At 32.9% G+C, this 18,234-nt stretch overlaps 1 protein-coding gene and 1 pseudogene across 2 annotated transcripts in view; both read right to left on the reverse strand.

Annotated features, from left to right (window-relative positions):
* Positions 1-1,117: 1,117 nt before the first annotated feature.
* On the reverse strand, positions 1,118-1,780 carry LOC108288047 (annotated as a pseudogene).
* A 14,930-nt stretch (positions 1,781-16,710) lies between these two features.
* Positions 16,711-18,234, reverse strand: part of RASSF9 (Ras association domain family member 9) — a 28,704-nt gene continuing 27,180 nt past the window's right edge. For both annotated transcript variants that reach the window (XM_017506830.2, XM_037730813.1), the window contains exon 2: positions 16,711-18,118. In XM_017506830.2, coding sequence (XP_017362319.1) covers positions 16,858-18,118 — 1,261 coding nt within the window. In that variant the 3' untranslated portion in view covers positions 16,711-16,857. The remainder of the gene's footprint in view (positions 18,119-18,234) is intronic.

Raw genomic sequence — 18,234 nt, forward strand, 5'->3', positions numbered from 1 at the left:
TTTAGCCTCCTCAACAAGCTCTTAGAGACTGTGCCCCGTCTTGAATCATACTTCTTTTGCAACTACCACCTACTTAATATGTATTATATTCACTGTAGGATTCATCAAATATTTGTTAAATGGGTTTTGTTAAATAATTACAAAATCTTCTATCAAAGTACAAACCAAAGTTTAAATTATGAAGGATTTTTGTGGGAGTTTCTAATTTGTGACTGAAAAAACAAAGCCAAAAAACTTCTGGTATTAAAACACACACACACACACACGCACGCACACACACACCAGAAAATAGAAAATAAAACAAGAAAAGGAAAAAAATCAATTAAAATAATTTCTGGAAATGAAAATGCAGATATGGTTTAAAACTGGATATTTGGCTGAGCACGGTGTTTTATGCCTGTAATCCCAGCACTTTGGGAGGCCAATCTGGGCAGATCATCTGAGGTCAGGAGTTTGAGACTAGCCTGACCAACATGCAGAAACCCTGTCTCTGCTAAAAATACAAAATTAGCTCGGTGTGGTGGTGCATGCTTGCAATCCCAGCTACTCGGGAGGCTGAGGCAGGAGAATCCCTTGATACCAGGAGACGGAGGTTGCTGTGAGCCAAGATCGTGCTATTGCACTCCAGCCTGGGCAACAAGAGCAAAACTCCATCTCAAAACAAAAACAACAACAACAACAAAACGAAACTGGATACTTATTCCCTGCCTACAATTTTAACCATATGGAAATGCTGGGAGAAAGTTAAGTTTCAACATCTCTAAAATGTAGGTAAATTGTTTTTCAACTTTCTTTTATATGAATTATGATGGTTGGCCAATATCATGGATAAAATATACTTTTAGATTTTTGTAAAGCATCAAAGAACTGCTGTATTAAAGTGAGATTATTATTATATATACTATAAATATTGTGTAGGTGCATTTCTTCCAGTATTTAGAATATTCAATTCTAATTTTTTTCAGTGTTTCATTTTTCTTTTTTACTTCATCAAGACAGGCAAAGTACAAGTGCTACACATTAAAAATATACAAATATATCATTTACACTGCATCAACTCCTACAGGCAAAAGGACTTTTACTAAACATTGTTCCTCTTCAAAGCACATAATCAGAGCTAAATATATCAAGAACCATCTGCTGGTCCAATTAGCCAACTCCAATTAGCAAGATGTCTATTAGTGTCCATATTCCCAGGCCACTGAAGCTGAAGAGCTTGCCAAGGCCTTCTTGCCACTGGTCCAGGTAGAAATGGTCTGCTCCAAAGCCACCAAGGGTGATGCTTAGAGCCAGGGCAATAGACCACATATAGCCTGCAGCCCAATTTTAGTACAGCATTTTGTGAAAAATAGTTACCCAAGTCATGAATGTGTTTATCGTGCAGTTGGCAGCATAATGCCATTGAGGACGGGACCTCATGCTGCTGGTAGAATTGAACATTCATATTCTGTTTTTGGAAGCTGCCAGCAAAATCTACAAGTCATGTTAATTATAAAGTTACTTTGGGATTTTAACTCTTAACACCAGCAACAAATGGTTTCACAGTACAGTCAAAAGTGACGGCTTCCCATAGACACAGGGGACATTTGTTGTGCAGTCTACAAAGTCTGCAGAAAATCTGCAACGCAAACCATTGTTTGAACACATAAAGTGGAATTTCAATACTTTCACCGTCCAACAAGATGTAGCACTGTGAGAGTAAAAACAGCACGTGGCACAGGCAGTGAGGACCCCACAGGTGAACTGTTGCAGCCACCCATAATTTCTTTTCATTAGTCATAAAATTTTTTGTTTTCATATCATTTATAATACTATGATCTACTCTCTCTCCTCTGACTCCCTTTGCTAAATGTGCTACCTGAAGTCCAGGCCTATCCAAATTCAGGTTCTTCGCCCATCCTGAGTGGTGTGCCCTAGGTTACAGATGAAACCTCAATATATCTTTGTTATAATTAGAGTACAGTCAACTCTCAATTATCTATGATATTGGATTACTGGGAGAGCCTGAATAAACAAATTGTTTGGAGATTTGTCACCTTGTGTGAACTCTCTCTCCCATGCTGTCCCTTGGGAGTGGTAGAAAGAGTAGGGTGAGGTAAACAGGCAGGCCAACTCCTTACAGTGACTCACGCTCCAGAGGGTAGCTTCACAGATAACTTCTTGAATGTCCTAGTGTCACTCCTCTCATAAAGATGAAAGGACTGAAAAAAACGAGAGCCACGAGCAATAAACATTTGTTGAGTAAATGAACGAATGATAGGATTTTCTTGATGTGGTTCCCATAGAAAAGAGGTCTCATCTTTCACATCCATCACAAGTTTGAAGTGAATTAATGCACTCACTGAAGAAACGCTGCGGTAGTGCAAACTCTTCTCTAAGGAGTCCCAACTTGGATGAGGTACATGTCTGTCAGTGCTCGTAAATCATGGGCAATTTGCCTTGTAAATATATTCACTGCAATAAAGAAACAGACCAACAAGGAAATATTTTTAAATTAATGCTACATAAGGAATAATGCTTCTATAAATGTTGCCCAATGTTTACAATATTTAAAACCACCTCTCTTCTGCTACTTTGGAAATAACTGGTATTTTCCTGTAGGAGATACACACACAAAAAATGTGAACTTTTTGTTGAAATAGATGAAAGGGTGCAGGTCTTCTAATTGTGCCACTAGTTGTCAAATGACTAATTAATTTTAATTCAATCAATGCTCATTAAACATTTGTCAATTGTAGGCATTTTTCTAGTGACTGAGCATGAAGAGATAGTTGAACAAAGATAAACAGAATATTGCAAACATCCGTTTGTTATTTCTCTGGATACGTGGTGTGAGTTACAGGAGAATTCAACTCCAGGCTCAAGTTCTTCCTGGGCAATGTGATACTTTCTATGCTTTTTTTTTTTTTTCCTAAGTAAGATAATTTTATAATTAAGGAAAATATTAAAATTTAGCTACAGTTGAATAGAATTCTTTTTCAGAATTAAAACAGCAAGGGTTGCATTAACAGAAAAATGTGAGGAATCCACTTTTCCTTAAGGCAATTTGAAGAATTTAAAAAGTACTCTAATGAGAGTTCAAAGGTCTGAATTGCAGTAATAATTTCACTACTAACTATAAACCTTCAATTGTCTGGGATTCTTTTTGTTCTTGTAACGTGATGGGTTTGGAGTTCATAAACTCTTAATTTCCCCCCAGACCTAACTTAAAAAACTATGATAAAAGAAAGATTGAATTTCTGAGAAGTACATAACAAAAATTAACTCATCTTGGAAATATTGAATATGAGGAGTTGGTAGAGTAATGAGTCAAAGGAAATTCTGAAAAGGCTGATTTAAATAACTGATGTCTGGTTAACAGAGTTAACTGTTCAAGCTCCCAAAATGCAGGCAAAATGAGGAAAAAGCAGCAGCCGAGGTGATTCACATATTTGACAATTGAGCACTGATTGCTCAGGAAAGCTATCATCAATCTTTTTTTCTTTTTTCTTTTCCTGACTTGTGTGTTCTTGTTCTAACCATCTAGAAAAACTTCCTTGGCATTATGCATAAAAACTCATTACTCACTTAGCCTGGACAAAGCATATACTCTTCAAGCCTCATTTAATTTGCATCTATGAGGAATGATGAACACTAAGCATGGGCTCTAATTACACATTTACGATAGTGGGGTGAAGCTTAAAGTAGTGAATACCCATGAGCCTAGCTAATGGTGGTATTAGGTGCAGTAAGGTGGAGACAAAAACTTACAGAGCCAGTTTCAGCTGAGCTTCCATGGTGACGGAGACTTTCACAAAATGCTGTTAAGTCTATCAGTAATGATACATCATTGCATCAGGCTTTGCATATTTAGCTTATATCACATGCTTTAATTTCTTTCGATATGAGAAGCTGCTTTTCTGTGTATGTATGAAAAGTCTGAAGGATTTTCAGTTCAAAATAAGCAGATAATTTTATATTTTTATAGTAATTTGGGGGTCCTTCACTCTCAGTCATTGCAACTCATTATTTTTTGTGTGAAATAATGGCCATGTAATTTTCTTCCTAAGAATGGTATATTTACTACATGTATATCCAACATGTTAATTGCTAAAATAATCCTTTTAAAATTATGACATTAAGATAAAGGTAGGATCTAATCTCTTTCCAACTGCACATATTCAAAATGTAACTCCTTAACATGCCAAAGTTCAGCCATAAATTGCCTTCTCTCTAGCTTAACTAAAGTGAAGTGATATTAGAGGAAGATAGTTAAATGTTATTGATAATTATTCACAGATATTGAAATAATGTTATAAATGTTTCTAAAGATTGCTGGAAACTCAAAATCCATGCCTAATATATACCTTAATTTAAATGCCATTTGATTCATTTTAAAATCGTTTTGCTTACATTTCTATAATCTGGCTACCTCCATCTTCCTCAGGCTTCTGGAGTGATCATTCATTTTCATATATCAATAAAGCCACTTGAAGCTCTCCTCTCAATGCTATAGGGATCAATGTTCTAATATTTCCTATGATTACCAAATAGAATGGAAACTTGCCACTCCTATCTTTTTCCTCCCAATTTATTTTTCTATATTAATTTTTTTGTTTTGCTTTATTTTTGTTTTTGGGAAATCACATTGGGAGACTTTTGTTAAACTGACATTTTAAATTTTGTTTGCAAACTCTTAGCAATATGCATCTATTTGATATAAATTTATTGGTGCTGTTTAATATAGAATCATAAAGACTTTATCAGTGTTTTGTAGTTGTTAAAACAATGCTCAAATAATTAGTAAGTTATTTCATTGAAATGCCTTTAGAAAGAATATTATGTAGAGTATTTGAAAGTTCTTTTTATAAATAGGGTGATATATAGTTTTTGGTGTTGAAGCTAAACACTTCATATAAAACATTTATTTAATGTATTTTTCTCTTTCTTTCTTTCCTTCCTTCCTTCCTTCCTTCCTTCCTTCCTTCCTTCCTTCCTCCCTCCCTCCCTCCCTCCCTCCCTCTCTCTCTCTTTCTTTCTTTCTTTCTTTTCTTTCTTTCTTTCCTTCTCTCTTTCCTTCTCTCTTTCTTTCTTTCTTTCTCTCTTTCTTTCTTTCTTTTCTTTCTCTCTCTCTCTCTTTCTCTCTCTCTCTCTTTCTCGCTCTCTCTCTTTCTCTCTTTCTTTCTTTCTTTCTTTCTTTCTTTCTTTCTTTCTTTCTTTCTTTCTTTCTTTCTTTCTTTTTCTCTTTCCTTTTTTCTTTCTTTTCCTTTCTTTCTGACAGAGTCTTACTCTGTTGCCTAAGCTAGAGTGCAGTGGCATAATCTTGTCTCACTGCAAATTTTGCCTCCCGGGTTCAAGTGATTCTCCTGCTGACTCAGCCTCCTGAGTAGCTGGGATTACAGGCTCGTGCCACCATGCCTGCAAATTTTTGTATTTTTAGTAGAGACAAGTTTTATCATGTTGGTCAGGCTGGTCTTGAACTCCTGACCTCATGATCCACCCATCTCAGGCATCCCAAAGTACTGGGATTACAGGTGTGAGCCACCGTGCTTGGCCAATTTAGTATATTTTTCTAATAATAATTCTAGGTATAAGATATACTTCCAAGACTATAGAAAAAAGCTTTAAATTCATATTAATATTTGCTTTCCACTGGGCTTATTACTGAAGAATTGTTTATCCAACTAATAAACAGGTATATTGAAAATGGCATTCTGTGGAAGAAGCAAAATGGAAGGATGCAACAAAAGAAACTAGACAACAGCATTACACATCTTTGACACAAACAGCCCATTATAAACAGTAGAGTTAATTAAATGCAGACGAGATGCTTTTTTAAAAAATCATACTTTAAATTCTGGGGTACACGTGGAGAACATGCCGGTTTGTTTCATAGGTATACCTGTACCATGGTGGTTTGCTGCATCCATCAACCCGTCATCTACATTAGGTATAGACAAGGTGTTTTTAAAAGTTTTTTTGCCTAAATGGCGATTACAACTTCCACATACAAACAAGAAAATTAAAAATAATACAGGATACCGTACTTGTAATGATTATAGTACACATATCACTTTTAGCCATTAACTGGGTTCTCCCATATTATGATTTGTTTTCTGCTCAACATTTTGCTTTCCCCCAGCTTCTCTCAACTCCACCTTGTCTGATAGGTGGACGTGGAATCTTCTTCGTTCTCCAAAATATTATAAAACAATACTTCTGCTAAAAAGAATACTAATGAGGTTTGAAGATAATGACTCAAATGAAGCTCAGAAAAGGAAAAATTTAATTCACATGTATGACCTCAAAATTCATTGCTAATTTCACACTAGGAGTCACCTGCTTACTGTCACTTTCTAAGGCTTAAAACTCAGTATTGCAGGGTTATTTTTCATCTTTGATCACTTTTTTTTTTCTACTTTACCTCCCTTTGTTAAAATTTGAATCCTCTACTCCACTGATTTCTTAAGCATTTTTTTTCAAATAAACAAAAATAGTTACTTATACAGACTACCTAAGACAAAACACATAAACCACTGAGATAATTTTTTGCACTTGTCATAGCAAATTTTCCTTCATATAGCAATTTAATTTTTTTCCTGATTGATAGATTTATGTAATTAATTTTTTGTTATAATCTTTTGCATTTTTTAGAAATTGTAGTCTTGATTGTGACAGTCTTGATGTAACAGTATTTATCTATTATAAAATGCCTGTTTAAAATAAGATATCTATACTATACTTACAGTAATACAGTCTTTCTAAAAACAGCTTTTGTAGAATAGAACAAATACATGCTGTAGTATTTTTAGCCAACAATCTTGTATCTTTTTTTTCTGTGTTATATTAGCAATTTAGGTATAAGGGTTCTCATTAAGAATTTCTAAATTATTCTATATGACTTTTAAGCATTGAGAGTTAATTACATATATAATTCATATATATGTAAAATGCTGGGTTTTATAACAAATATTTATGACCTTTATTTCTTTATTTTGAGAAAAACATGTAATATAACAATCTGCAATTCTCCTTGGCTATAACTTGATTCCTTAACATAATTAAGCATTACTGGGAAAATGATTTTTTAAAAAAATAAAACATTTTTTTGACAAATTGTCATTTGATCCTGAGCAATAGTCTTTATAACACATAAGTGACATCAACCTCTCTTAACTTTGAACATTTTGTGGTCTATTCTGGGATACTTAGACGTTTCTATTGCCTTTAATTGCTCAGTCTATTTTGTATAGAAAATCTTTTCAATGACCGTATACAGTGCAACTTTATGTTGTCTTATTAGGTGTTAGGAAACTTTTGGCTATTGCCCCAAATTTAGTATAAACATGTAGTAATCCTTCAAGGAAGAACACATGCATTGCTTAAAATAATACTTGTATTATATCTGACCGTATACCTCCGTTTTTGTTCTCTTTTGATTCACATACAGACTTTTTATTTCAGTGATGGACTGTAGTAAAATAGTTTAAAAACACTTTTATAATAGAGTGAAAGTTGTATAAATACTCAAATGAAATAACAGTAGAATGAACAAATAGTTACCCTATAAATAATCCCCAAGAACCAAGAGAGAAACTGCAGCATAACCTACTCTTCAAACTGATGGGCACTGATATATTTTTTGACATAAGTATAATGATACACCTTTCATTATAAAATCAGGAAAATATTGGACTAATAATAGCTACTATAATAATAAGAGCCTACTCTATACAAGGCGAGATACTGAGTATTTTTCATGCTACATCCCCTGTCCTTAAAGCATTCCAAAAATTTAGGCATTATTACTATTATAATTTTCCAGTTAAGGAACTTCATGAACAGAATAGTTGAATCATTTGATTAAAATCATGCAAGTAAATGGGGCTTGAACCCAAATTTGAACGAAATATGCCTAGCTTCTTAAAGAGGACTTGTCTTCGTTATTTTATAGCATAAATTACATTTAATTTGAGCCAAGAAAAATGACACTTTTGGACAGTTAACTAATGTACGAGCCCTGTTAATGTCATAGTTGAAAAAAGTATAAGACACATAAAAAATATCTGTAGTATGATAACAGGAGTTCCCACAACGATCTGATTACTTCTTTCATTTTCATCTTAGATTAGGCACTGTTTTAAAATGAGACAATAAGCCTTGGACACCTGTAGTCTATGGAGCAGCCCTTTAACACATTTCTGTTTCCCAGTTATCCTCGGCTTGGGATCTAGTGCTTTTTATGTTTCTTCCAAGCCAATGAGCTCTATGGATCACTTTGGGAATGCTTGGTCTCCACATTCCTTCATTTAGCTTGGTAAAGTGTTTAATCACCAGGTTTGCTGTGAGCTAAGAAACCACATTCTACTGCCATTTCTGTAGAATCATTTGGCTAGATATTTAAAATCACAAAAGTTAGTGCTGCAATCCAGACCACCTCAATCAAATTCACCAGGGTGAAGTTCAGGAATCTGTATTTTTACAAGTACTCTTTGTGTGTTTGTTGTGGAAACATGTTTGGGAATTACCTCCAAAAGACTCATGACTTGTCTTGACCTAAAAGTTAAATGTCCAACTAAGGACACTTTCTTCCTTAGTCTGTCTTACTTTTGAATGATAAATCCCAGTTTGCATTACCACCCCCATCCTTTGTGAAACTTCTATTTCTCATATTATTTAACATTTTTGTATTTTATGATTTTTTGAACGACAACTTCAAGAAGGAGTTGGTATGGGTGGATGCTAAAAGAGGGATATGCACTTTGATATCCATCTTCGGGCTCTTTCCCTCAAAGGTAATTTAGAGTTTTGGTCAAAAGATCTCTGCTTGAAAAGCAGAACAAGTATTACCAATCACCATGCCATGCACCGACACTTACTAGAGAAGAGTGACTTGCAAGTTTCACATGATAGTAACAAACATTTCAAAATTTTAGCTTCAGTTCTGAAAAGGTATAAAATGTTTCTGTTCCCTTGTTTGGCATATGAAAAATGCTGCTTAGAATAATTTGCAAAACTTCAAAATAGTATTTGAAATGTAAAAACCATATCTTGATTGTGTATCTGTATAAGTATCAGTATATTTGCCTTGAGTGATAGAAACAGGAAAGAGAGAAAGTAGTGTTCATTTTAAGTAAAGCATGTAAGCAATATTTTACCTGTAATAGAAATTTAACTTCTCTTTCATTACTTACAATGATAAGAGTTAACATTTATAGAAGAACTACAAAGCTCCAGGCACTATGCTTGCCCTTTAGTTACATATCTAATTTTATTAACATTTATTGGCAAATATTAGGTTCTAACCTCTGTTGGGGACTAGAGATATAAAAATAAATATTACAAGTTACTTTTCTCTCCACCTCTGTTTCCAGAATAGCTTTTTCTGTTCTGGAAGCACACATAATGTTCATTTTTTCCTGGCCATACCTTGTATAGCTAACATAACCATGACTCTTTTGCCTATCATGGCCAATAATAACAAACCCACACCCTCACCCTTACTAATCTGGAAAGAAATGAGAGATAAGAGTGAAGGTATCAGGAGATGCAGAGTTTTGAGTTTTAACACTCTCCTTTTCCAGTTAGTAGGCTACTTTAATTTAACCTCTTCTTAAGGTGGCTCTACCCAGGATAAAATGAATAGAGCCATGTCCAATAAATAAACACCTAATATTTGTTGTACTTGTAACAAATCCATTTAATACATTATTTAATAAAATTTGACCAAGCTGAAAACCTTAAAGGCTATCTAATTTAATTTTTTAATTTTTTTTATTTTTAATTATTTTCCATGTTGGAATCTAACATCCTGGAATTCAAATTGTTTATGGCCTTCAGGTTTCCAGTTCTCAGTTAGTTGATTTTGACATTGCTCATTACTCTGTAGCTGTTTGATGTTCATAAAATTCTTTAAAGAGCCTCAGCAAAGAAATAAGAAAGTCAAAAGGATATCATATACAGGAAACACTTTTAAAATTTTAAATTATAAAGATCCTATATTTTGAAATATATTTGTAGTGGAAAAGAAATATGTCATGCCTGAAATCATCAAGTTAATCCAAAAACTAGATATTCTCTAATCTCTACCTTTTTCTTTTCTGTTTGCTCATTGTTTGAATTTTTAAGTAGTAACTCGTAAGCATCATTTGCTCATCTCAGAATAATAATTAGTGCTCTAATTTATTACTAACTACCCCATAGACATTAATTGAACAAAACTGAAGAAAAATATTCTCCCCACATTGAGTCTACTTGAACTTTTCTTTCATCCTAGCAGCACGTAATACTTGTGCTGAGACAACTGTTTCAATAGCTATTAAATAGATTAGCACTTTCTGAAGCACCATACCTATAGAAGCATATTAACAATATTCTGTAGGCTTTGAAGTCAACTTGGACTTCTGAATTCCTGGCAAATAAGCATAATAGCAATCATCATTCAAGAAAACAACTAAATTGCCCTCCATCTTTATGTTTATGTTTCAGTCTCATAAGTTATCAGATTTCATCTACTAAGGCCCTCCTTTGTTTTAAGCAGATTGTTCTATGCATTTTTACTTAATATAACAAGCTCATGTCATTTCTTCTTCTTCTTTTAATTATATTTTTAAAAGATAAGTGGTGTTTTATTCTAACAATAATTGAACTCCCATATGGCTTCATTATTTGCCACCAGGGACAATACTAGCCTCTAGGGAATGCTTGGAAAGCTTAGGGGTGGGAGGAAGGGTTAGAGGAAGACATTTTTGCCAGTCCCAATATATAGTGATAACATTGCCATTTTGTAGGAGGCATCCTGGTGTGTTAAATGGTTTTCAATTAATGGGAGAGTCTAGCAAACCAGAAATTCTTCTGCCAAAATGCCGACAATGCCACAGCTGAGAAACTCTGCAAGTTAACCATTTTTCTTATGCAAACATTCATTTTGTAGCCTCAAAAAGTTCCTAACTGGACCAATGATAAAATATATATCCTATTTTGTTTCTATCATGGCCGTTACAAATATTACTCGTTAAATTGTAGGTATTCTATCCTATGCAAATTAGTACAAATCTTAGATTTCTTTGCATTCAAATATGTTTTAATCTTTATTTTGTTGGTCAGTTAATTCATTTTCCTAGGATAATGATAGTTGTTTGTTTGAAATTTCAGAGAATTTTCTAATTTTTTCAGTTTACTTTTCTGGTATGCAAAATAATATAATAAAGAAAGTCTACATTCATGAGAGTAACAGTAATTTGAAAATGTGGTTGAAAGTTTAAAACTAAAGCACGAATTCACTATAAAGAATTAATGTACTGTTGGTACTAATGTACTACTAGTAGTGTAGTATAGTAGTACTATAAAGAATCAATGTACTATTAATCAGTGAAGTTATTGAATTCAATGAATAAAATATAGTTCTAAAGTGTGGGCTTAAAACAATCAGTGAGTAGGGAATTTCCACATTTTAACTTGGATGAAGATAATTATCAATTGAATAATCTAATGGGGGAAGAAAAACCTCATTTATGACAGTGACACAAAAGGTATGAAATTCAGAAATAAATCTTACACTGTTTGTGCACGAATAAAATAAAGTTTTAAATCCTGCTGAGGGGCATAATTGAAGACTTGAACAAAAGGAAACACATGAGGCTCTCAGACAATAAGTCTCAGTATTAAAATAGTCAGTTTTCCCTAATTGTATATGTATATTTTGTGTGGTCTCAATTTAAAATAGCAGCAGCCTATGTTTGTAGCTGTGCAAGATGATTATAAACATCACAAAATTTAAAAAGCAAGAACAGGAAAATTTTTAAAATAAACATGAGTAATATGAATATATAAATAATTAAAGTATACCAAATCTTAAAAGGATTATAAATTCACCATAATTCAAATTATGTAGATTTTGGACGTGAATACACAGCCAAATCAATGGGATGGTAGAAAAAGTCCAAAAATAGATTTAAAATATGTACCAGAATTTGGTTCACAATAAAGGAGCTGTTTAAAAACAGTGGCACAACGTTATTTGGCAAATAATGTGAATACCTTGTAATCACCTAAACAAGACTCAGTTATCTCCCCACTTTTAAGTGTTGCAACAAACTTAATTTCAGATGGTTAAAGTTTAAAACTAAAGCACAAATGCACTCTAAAGAAGTATTGGAGAAATTATTTTAAAAATTGTTTATCGTTCAGAGTGAAGGCCTTTTTAAAAATGATCATAAAACACTTCCCAAGTTACTTATCCATATATTCTACTATATAACTTAATTTTTTGCATTAAGATAAGTTAAAAGACAAATAGCACACTCTGTGGGTGGGAAGAGTACATTAACAACTCAGTACATAAAGATTAATTTTTATAAAGATCAATTATCAATGTTCACTAAAATTAAAAATGCCTTGGTCAATATTTCTTCATCTGGCAATCTAGTCTTATAGAAATGCATTGATGGAATAACATTGTTTATAATAGTAAATTATTGGAAAACATCTAAAAGCCCATAAGGAGGGGATTAGTTAAATAAATTATTGCAATTGATACAATGAATTTTCCTACTGCCAAACAAAGTAAGGAATCTCTATATGAACAATATAGGGCCATCTCCAGAATAACCACATCTCAGAATGAGTAAAGAGTTATGTAAGAAGACTATCAGTAAGAGTGTGCATATTCTTCCACAATAAATTTGAACAAATATGTATAAAACCTAATAAAAAGTTTTGTTCACTCTTATTTGCTATGTATTTATATTTGCTACATACTTATATTTTCATGAAATAACTAATCTTAAAATAAATTGTGCATTAGATTGCCAATTATATAATTCATGACTGTGCATGGTGGTTCATGCCTGTAATCCTAGCACTTTGGAAGGCTGAGGGGGCAAATTGCCTGAGCTCAGGAGTTCGAGACTGCCTTGGGCAACATGGTGAAACCTCATCTCTACTAAGATACAAAAAAAATTAGCCAGGTGTGGTGGTAGGCGCCTGTAGTCTCAGCTGCTCAGGAGGCTGGGAATCCACAATTGCTTGAACCCAACTGGGGAGGTGGAGGTTGCAATGAGTCAAGATGCCGCCACTGCATTCCAGTCTGGGAGATAAAAACTTTGTCTCAAAAAGAAAAAAAAAAGAAAAAGAAAAAAAACCCAACAATAATTATGTAATTCAAACTGAAAAAAAAATTATTTTTAATATTTTTAATATAGCCAAATAAAAGACCCCCAAAATAATATCACATGAAAGGTATAATTATTTATTTTATTATTTTGGATGAGTTACAACATGAAGAAATGATATATACTTAATATTTGTCATAACATGTTTATTAAACCAATTAGGCAGCATGAAAAGAAATAGCCTAATATTTTAAAACTACATATCAGGATAAAATGTATTTCTCTGTCACTAAAAAAAATATGTTTTAAATATAACAATATGTATACTTGGAAAATAATTATAAAATGCAGCCACAGAAATATATTTTGTCATGTACGGTAGATATTTAAATAAATATAAAAATAAAATTTTAATGAATTAGAATACCTTCTACACACTAATGAGGTGTCATTTTACTTATGTAGCAAAATGAAATAGATATCTTGTTTAGAAGATTTTAAAGTTAATTTGTGTCTCTTTTTTAAAATCCAACTCTAAAACATGTTTTTTTCTCATAAGCACACAACGCAATAAAAATTCTATAATTTAACTATTAAATCAGCTAAAAGAGACAGCATTTGGATATTATTAAGTCAGTAATTCTGTGAATTAAAAATTAAAATTTAAATTAATGCCACATTTAAAAAATCATAGTAGAATGAAGATTTAGCTTTCTGTCCCCAAATTTATAAGGTCAATTACTGTTAATGTTTTAAGTCTGCAAAAATACATATTCATTCATGTGCAAAATGCACAAGCATCATTTACCATGTATACAAACACACACACACAAAAACTACAAACTTCTAAAATTTAGCCATTCAATTCAAAAAGTGAGTAGGGGGCAAATAAGTTAATAGGAAAGAGTAAGGTTAAAAGACAGATGATAAAGTAATATAATAAGAATCCATTGAAGGAGGGGAATTATTTAAGTGCATAAATATATGTAGCCTAAGCCAGAAAAAAAATGCTTCTTATGAGAAGTACCTCTAAAATATTTCTGAGTTCAGAGATATTCCAACTGATTAAATGGAACAAATATATTTCATAGAAGAGCTAGCAAATTAAAAAGACTGTGGAAAGGATAAGATTTCAAGTAGAGCAGAAAGAAAAAAAGGAGAATTCCAAGTGGAAGGATGAATCTAGGTCTTGTTACAGAAATTAAGACTAGTCAGCTTTGGTTTGTTTCTTCTAGCTGCATATAACAATTTCATAGTTAACCTGTAAGGTTACTCAAGAATTTAAACTTTAAAGTTTCTATAGATAATGATAACATTGAGCTTTCTATTAAGTTCTATATTTATAATTCTAATTCTCACTTAATTAAATAACAAACAGTTCAGTATCCAGACAGGAGGGCATTGTATTTCAGTACTTCTATTTCTGTTAATATATTAACATATAACTGTAAATTAAAAGACTCACTATACTAACTGATAAATGATTAAATAATGATTGTAATGATCAAAACACAAATACATTTTTATAACTAATGAGGAAATGGATATTCTAAAATGAATTTACAAAGCAATGGTACTGCTAAGACTTGCAAACGTTATTTACTATAAAATGTAGACGAATTAACCTTTAAATGCATTACTGTGCTTAAATGTATAAAAGCAGAAGTTAATTCAAAGTTTCTAAGATGAAATTATCTCTCCAGGCCTACTTCTTATCAAAATCCCCTTAGAATTTAGATAATTAGTCAAATAGATGAGCTATTATTTCATTATTTTCTCGCTGAGGATAAAAGTAATCCAAAGAGATTACTTCCACTGTAGGAAAATGTTACAATTGGTTTACCATTTATGATGATTTTCTGAATTTGAGCCCCATTAGTGAAAAATAAATATATGTCAGTAGCTTATGCTGTTGAATAATTTTATGGACTGTTAAGCAGGTGAACTTTCCTTTCATTCATGGCTATTCAATTCCATCTTTTCTTAAAAAAAAAAAAAAGTCAGAATTATTGCTCCTTATCACTGTATTTTTCCATGGAATGGAAACTTCTATTTTTCTTACCAACTAACTTGAAATATGACCTGAAAATATCTATTTTGGTACAAGAAATCATAGTATAAATGCTCACGAAACTGAAATGGTAAGAGCATTCTAAATATCTTCCCAAAGATGTATTAATAGACAGGAACGAACAAATATGTTAAGAATATTTAAGGAACTATAGATTTTTTAAAACGAGTTAACAATAAAGTTGCTTTAAAAAAAAGTAAATACTTTTCAAATTTTGAAAGTAATACAATAAGGAAACTGAGTTAAAACCTGCATTAAACTATGCATAAGAATAAAAGAGAAGAAATAAGAAAGATTGAGACTCTTAACCAATGTCCATATATTAAAATGAAGTAAAGTAATATTTCTACTTACATGTGCACTGACATACAGGAAAGGTATCAGCTAAATAAAAAATAAACTGCAGCAGTATTCAGTGAACAGTACAATAAAAATTAATTATTTTATTATAATTGCATCATGTATTTTGGCAGGAAGGAAGAAAAGGATAAAGGGAAGACAGGAGAAGGAGAAATGAAGGTAGGAAAAGACAGGAAGAAAGGCAGGCAGGAAGGCAGATAAGAAGAAAGTTAGCAAAGAAGGAAGAAAGAAGAAAGCACATTTCCAATTAAAAATCGAGCAAAACCATAGCCTGTCATAGTAATGACTGTCAGTCAAGATAAGACCTAAATAATCACTTCTATTTCTTGGATTCTTACTAGTATGTTTGGGATTTTGCTAGTACTTTTTTAAGCACTAAGTTTTTTTTTTTTTTTTTTTTTTTTTTTTAGCAAAATAAGTCTTTTATCCATGTGATATCGCCTCTGTAGGTTCAGATACAAAATGCTAATAATTATAGTAGATAGAATTCTATTTATTCACAGAGGATTCCAAATTCCATTACTGCAACTTTTGTAGACAGAACACAAAAACACTATGACTCTGATTTTCTCTGTAACGCTCACTTAGTGAATAAGCCTGCACAGGACATGGTTTGGTCAGGATATCTGTATTGCCAGATAGCAAAAACCCATGCATAGCTCTTGATAATTTTAGGGTTCTTTATAAAAGTTGCTGTTTGTACACAGCACTTGGCCCTGCCTCATCTATACCCTATACATGTCTGATTGCCTGCTAATATTTATACATGTCCCAACAGCAGCCTTGTTCATAGGTCTCAACAGGTAGAAGGGCTCAGGAAGTGATATACATGATATGTTGCATTATTAAAGGATCAATTAACCAGAATTTGAATTAATACAGTTACAACACAGTAGCTCCCACATACTTTACAGATTTAAAAATTCCTATGATACAGTGTTGAAAAAATATATATTATAGCACATTTTAATTCTATTTCTTAACATGTGAATATTTGGACTGTCTAATATTGAGAACTGGTTTTTAAGTTTATGTAAATCATTTTCCATAGATGCTCTTGAAGATTATCATGTGATTCCCATCAAATTATTTCTGTGTTCTATACCTACAAGCTATTTGTGCTGCATTTGTAATAAACAGTTCGTTGCTTAAACTTGTAATAATTAAAGTCTCCTTGTAAATCTCACATCAAAAACAACACATTACTTTTTATTAACTATTGAATACTATAACATGATTTACATTTTTTTCAGAAAGTTGTGTTTAAAATAGCATTTTCTATTAAATTAAACAAACATTAAAATGTGAAGTCAGGTCAGAAAGAACACATTCGAACTACGTTGACAACAGCACCACATCTCCTACAGTTGTTTCGGAGTCCTGACTGTGGTTAGAACTGATGCCAGTGTCCGAGTCTGTGTCATTTGTATAATTGCTAAATACCCTTTGAGTAAAGGGAGGAATCTCCCCATTGCTGCTGGGAACCTCAGATTCCTTTGCTCTGTTTTCTTTTAACTGGCACCCATCTTTGTTGCTAATATGAAGTGAATTGAACTCCTTGGCCAGGAGTTCATATTCTTTTGCTTTTATCTGAAGCAATGAGTCACTATATTTAATCTCTTTCTGGATGCCACTCAAATGAGAGTGAATTTTCAAACCAGCTTCCATGCTTTTCTCCAAATCACACTTGATACTTTCCAAATTAGAGCTTTCCAGTTCACTTGCAGCTGCCCCTTCTGCATCTTCATTTATATCAATGCAAACACTTTTTACCTCTTTTTCTATTTCAGCAGAGAGCTTATCAATGAGTATTTGGTAATATTTTAGTTGTTCTTCCAGCTGTCCAATTCCATCACTTTCATTTAGGTCTTCCAGAGTCTGGTTTTCCTCATACTGCAAGTCTAGATTTTGCTCAATTTCACTGAAACTGGGCATTAAATATGCATCCTGAACGTAGTTTTCTCCATCATTTTCTACCCTATCAAGATGGAACTTAGCTTCACACTTTTCAATTTCCAGATCCAGCTCTTTCATTCTCTTGACTTGCTGATGAATAGTATGGTCCTGGGAAATGATCAGATGAACTAATGTCTCCATTATGTCTCGATCATGAGAAACTGTGTCCTGCTTAATTTTAGCCAGTTTCCGGAAAGTTTTTCTGACAATTCTTTTTTGTTTATCTGGTGGCAATGTCTTCATGTAGTTTGCTGGGGTGAGCTCCCAGAGTTTTTCTGTGTTTTGCACTAATTTGGCTTCAGCTGTCCGCCACAAAGGAACTGGAAGAAAAGCATCTGCTTTAACCAAAACAAATTGCATATTGGGCTGCTCCTCTCCCCATGCTTTCCAAAGCTTCAGGATTCTAGTTAGTGGAGGAAGAACCCGTTCTGAGCCCCTCCACTTCTCTATGATGCAGTAATCACTGGGCTTCCCCATAAGAAATCGTTTCTCTCCAAACGTAGCTTCGTGTTCCTCAAGCAAAGCCTGGATGACATCAGCAGACGTGGTGCGTTTAGTCAGCCCACAGACAATTTTCTCTTCTTGGCAAACCCAAACCACAATTGCCTTCTCTTCTGAGTCCATGTCTTTAGTTGGAGATCTAAAAGAAAAACAAAAGCACATTATGTTTCTGTCATCACCTGTGTAAACTCTGAAAGATGGTTTAAAATTAATATCCTTTCTAGACTTTTACACTTAATGAGAGAGGCATTTTAA

Source organism: Cebus imitator, unplaced genomic scaffold (assembly GCF_001604975.1).
Source record: "Cebus imitator isolate Cc_AM_T3 unplaced genomic scaffold, Cebus_imitator-1.0 Scaffold362, whole genome shotgun sequence".
Taxonomy (NCBI): Eukaryota; Metazoa; Chordata; class Mammalia; order Primates; family Cebidae; genus Cebus; species Cebus imitator.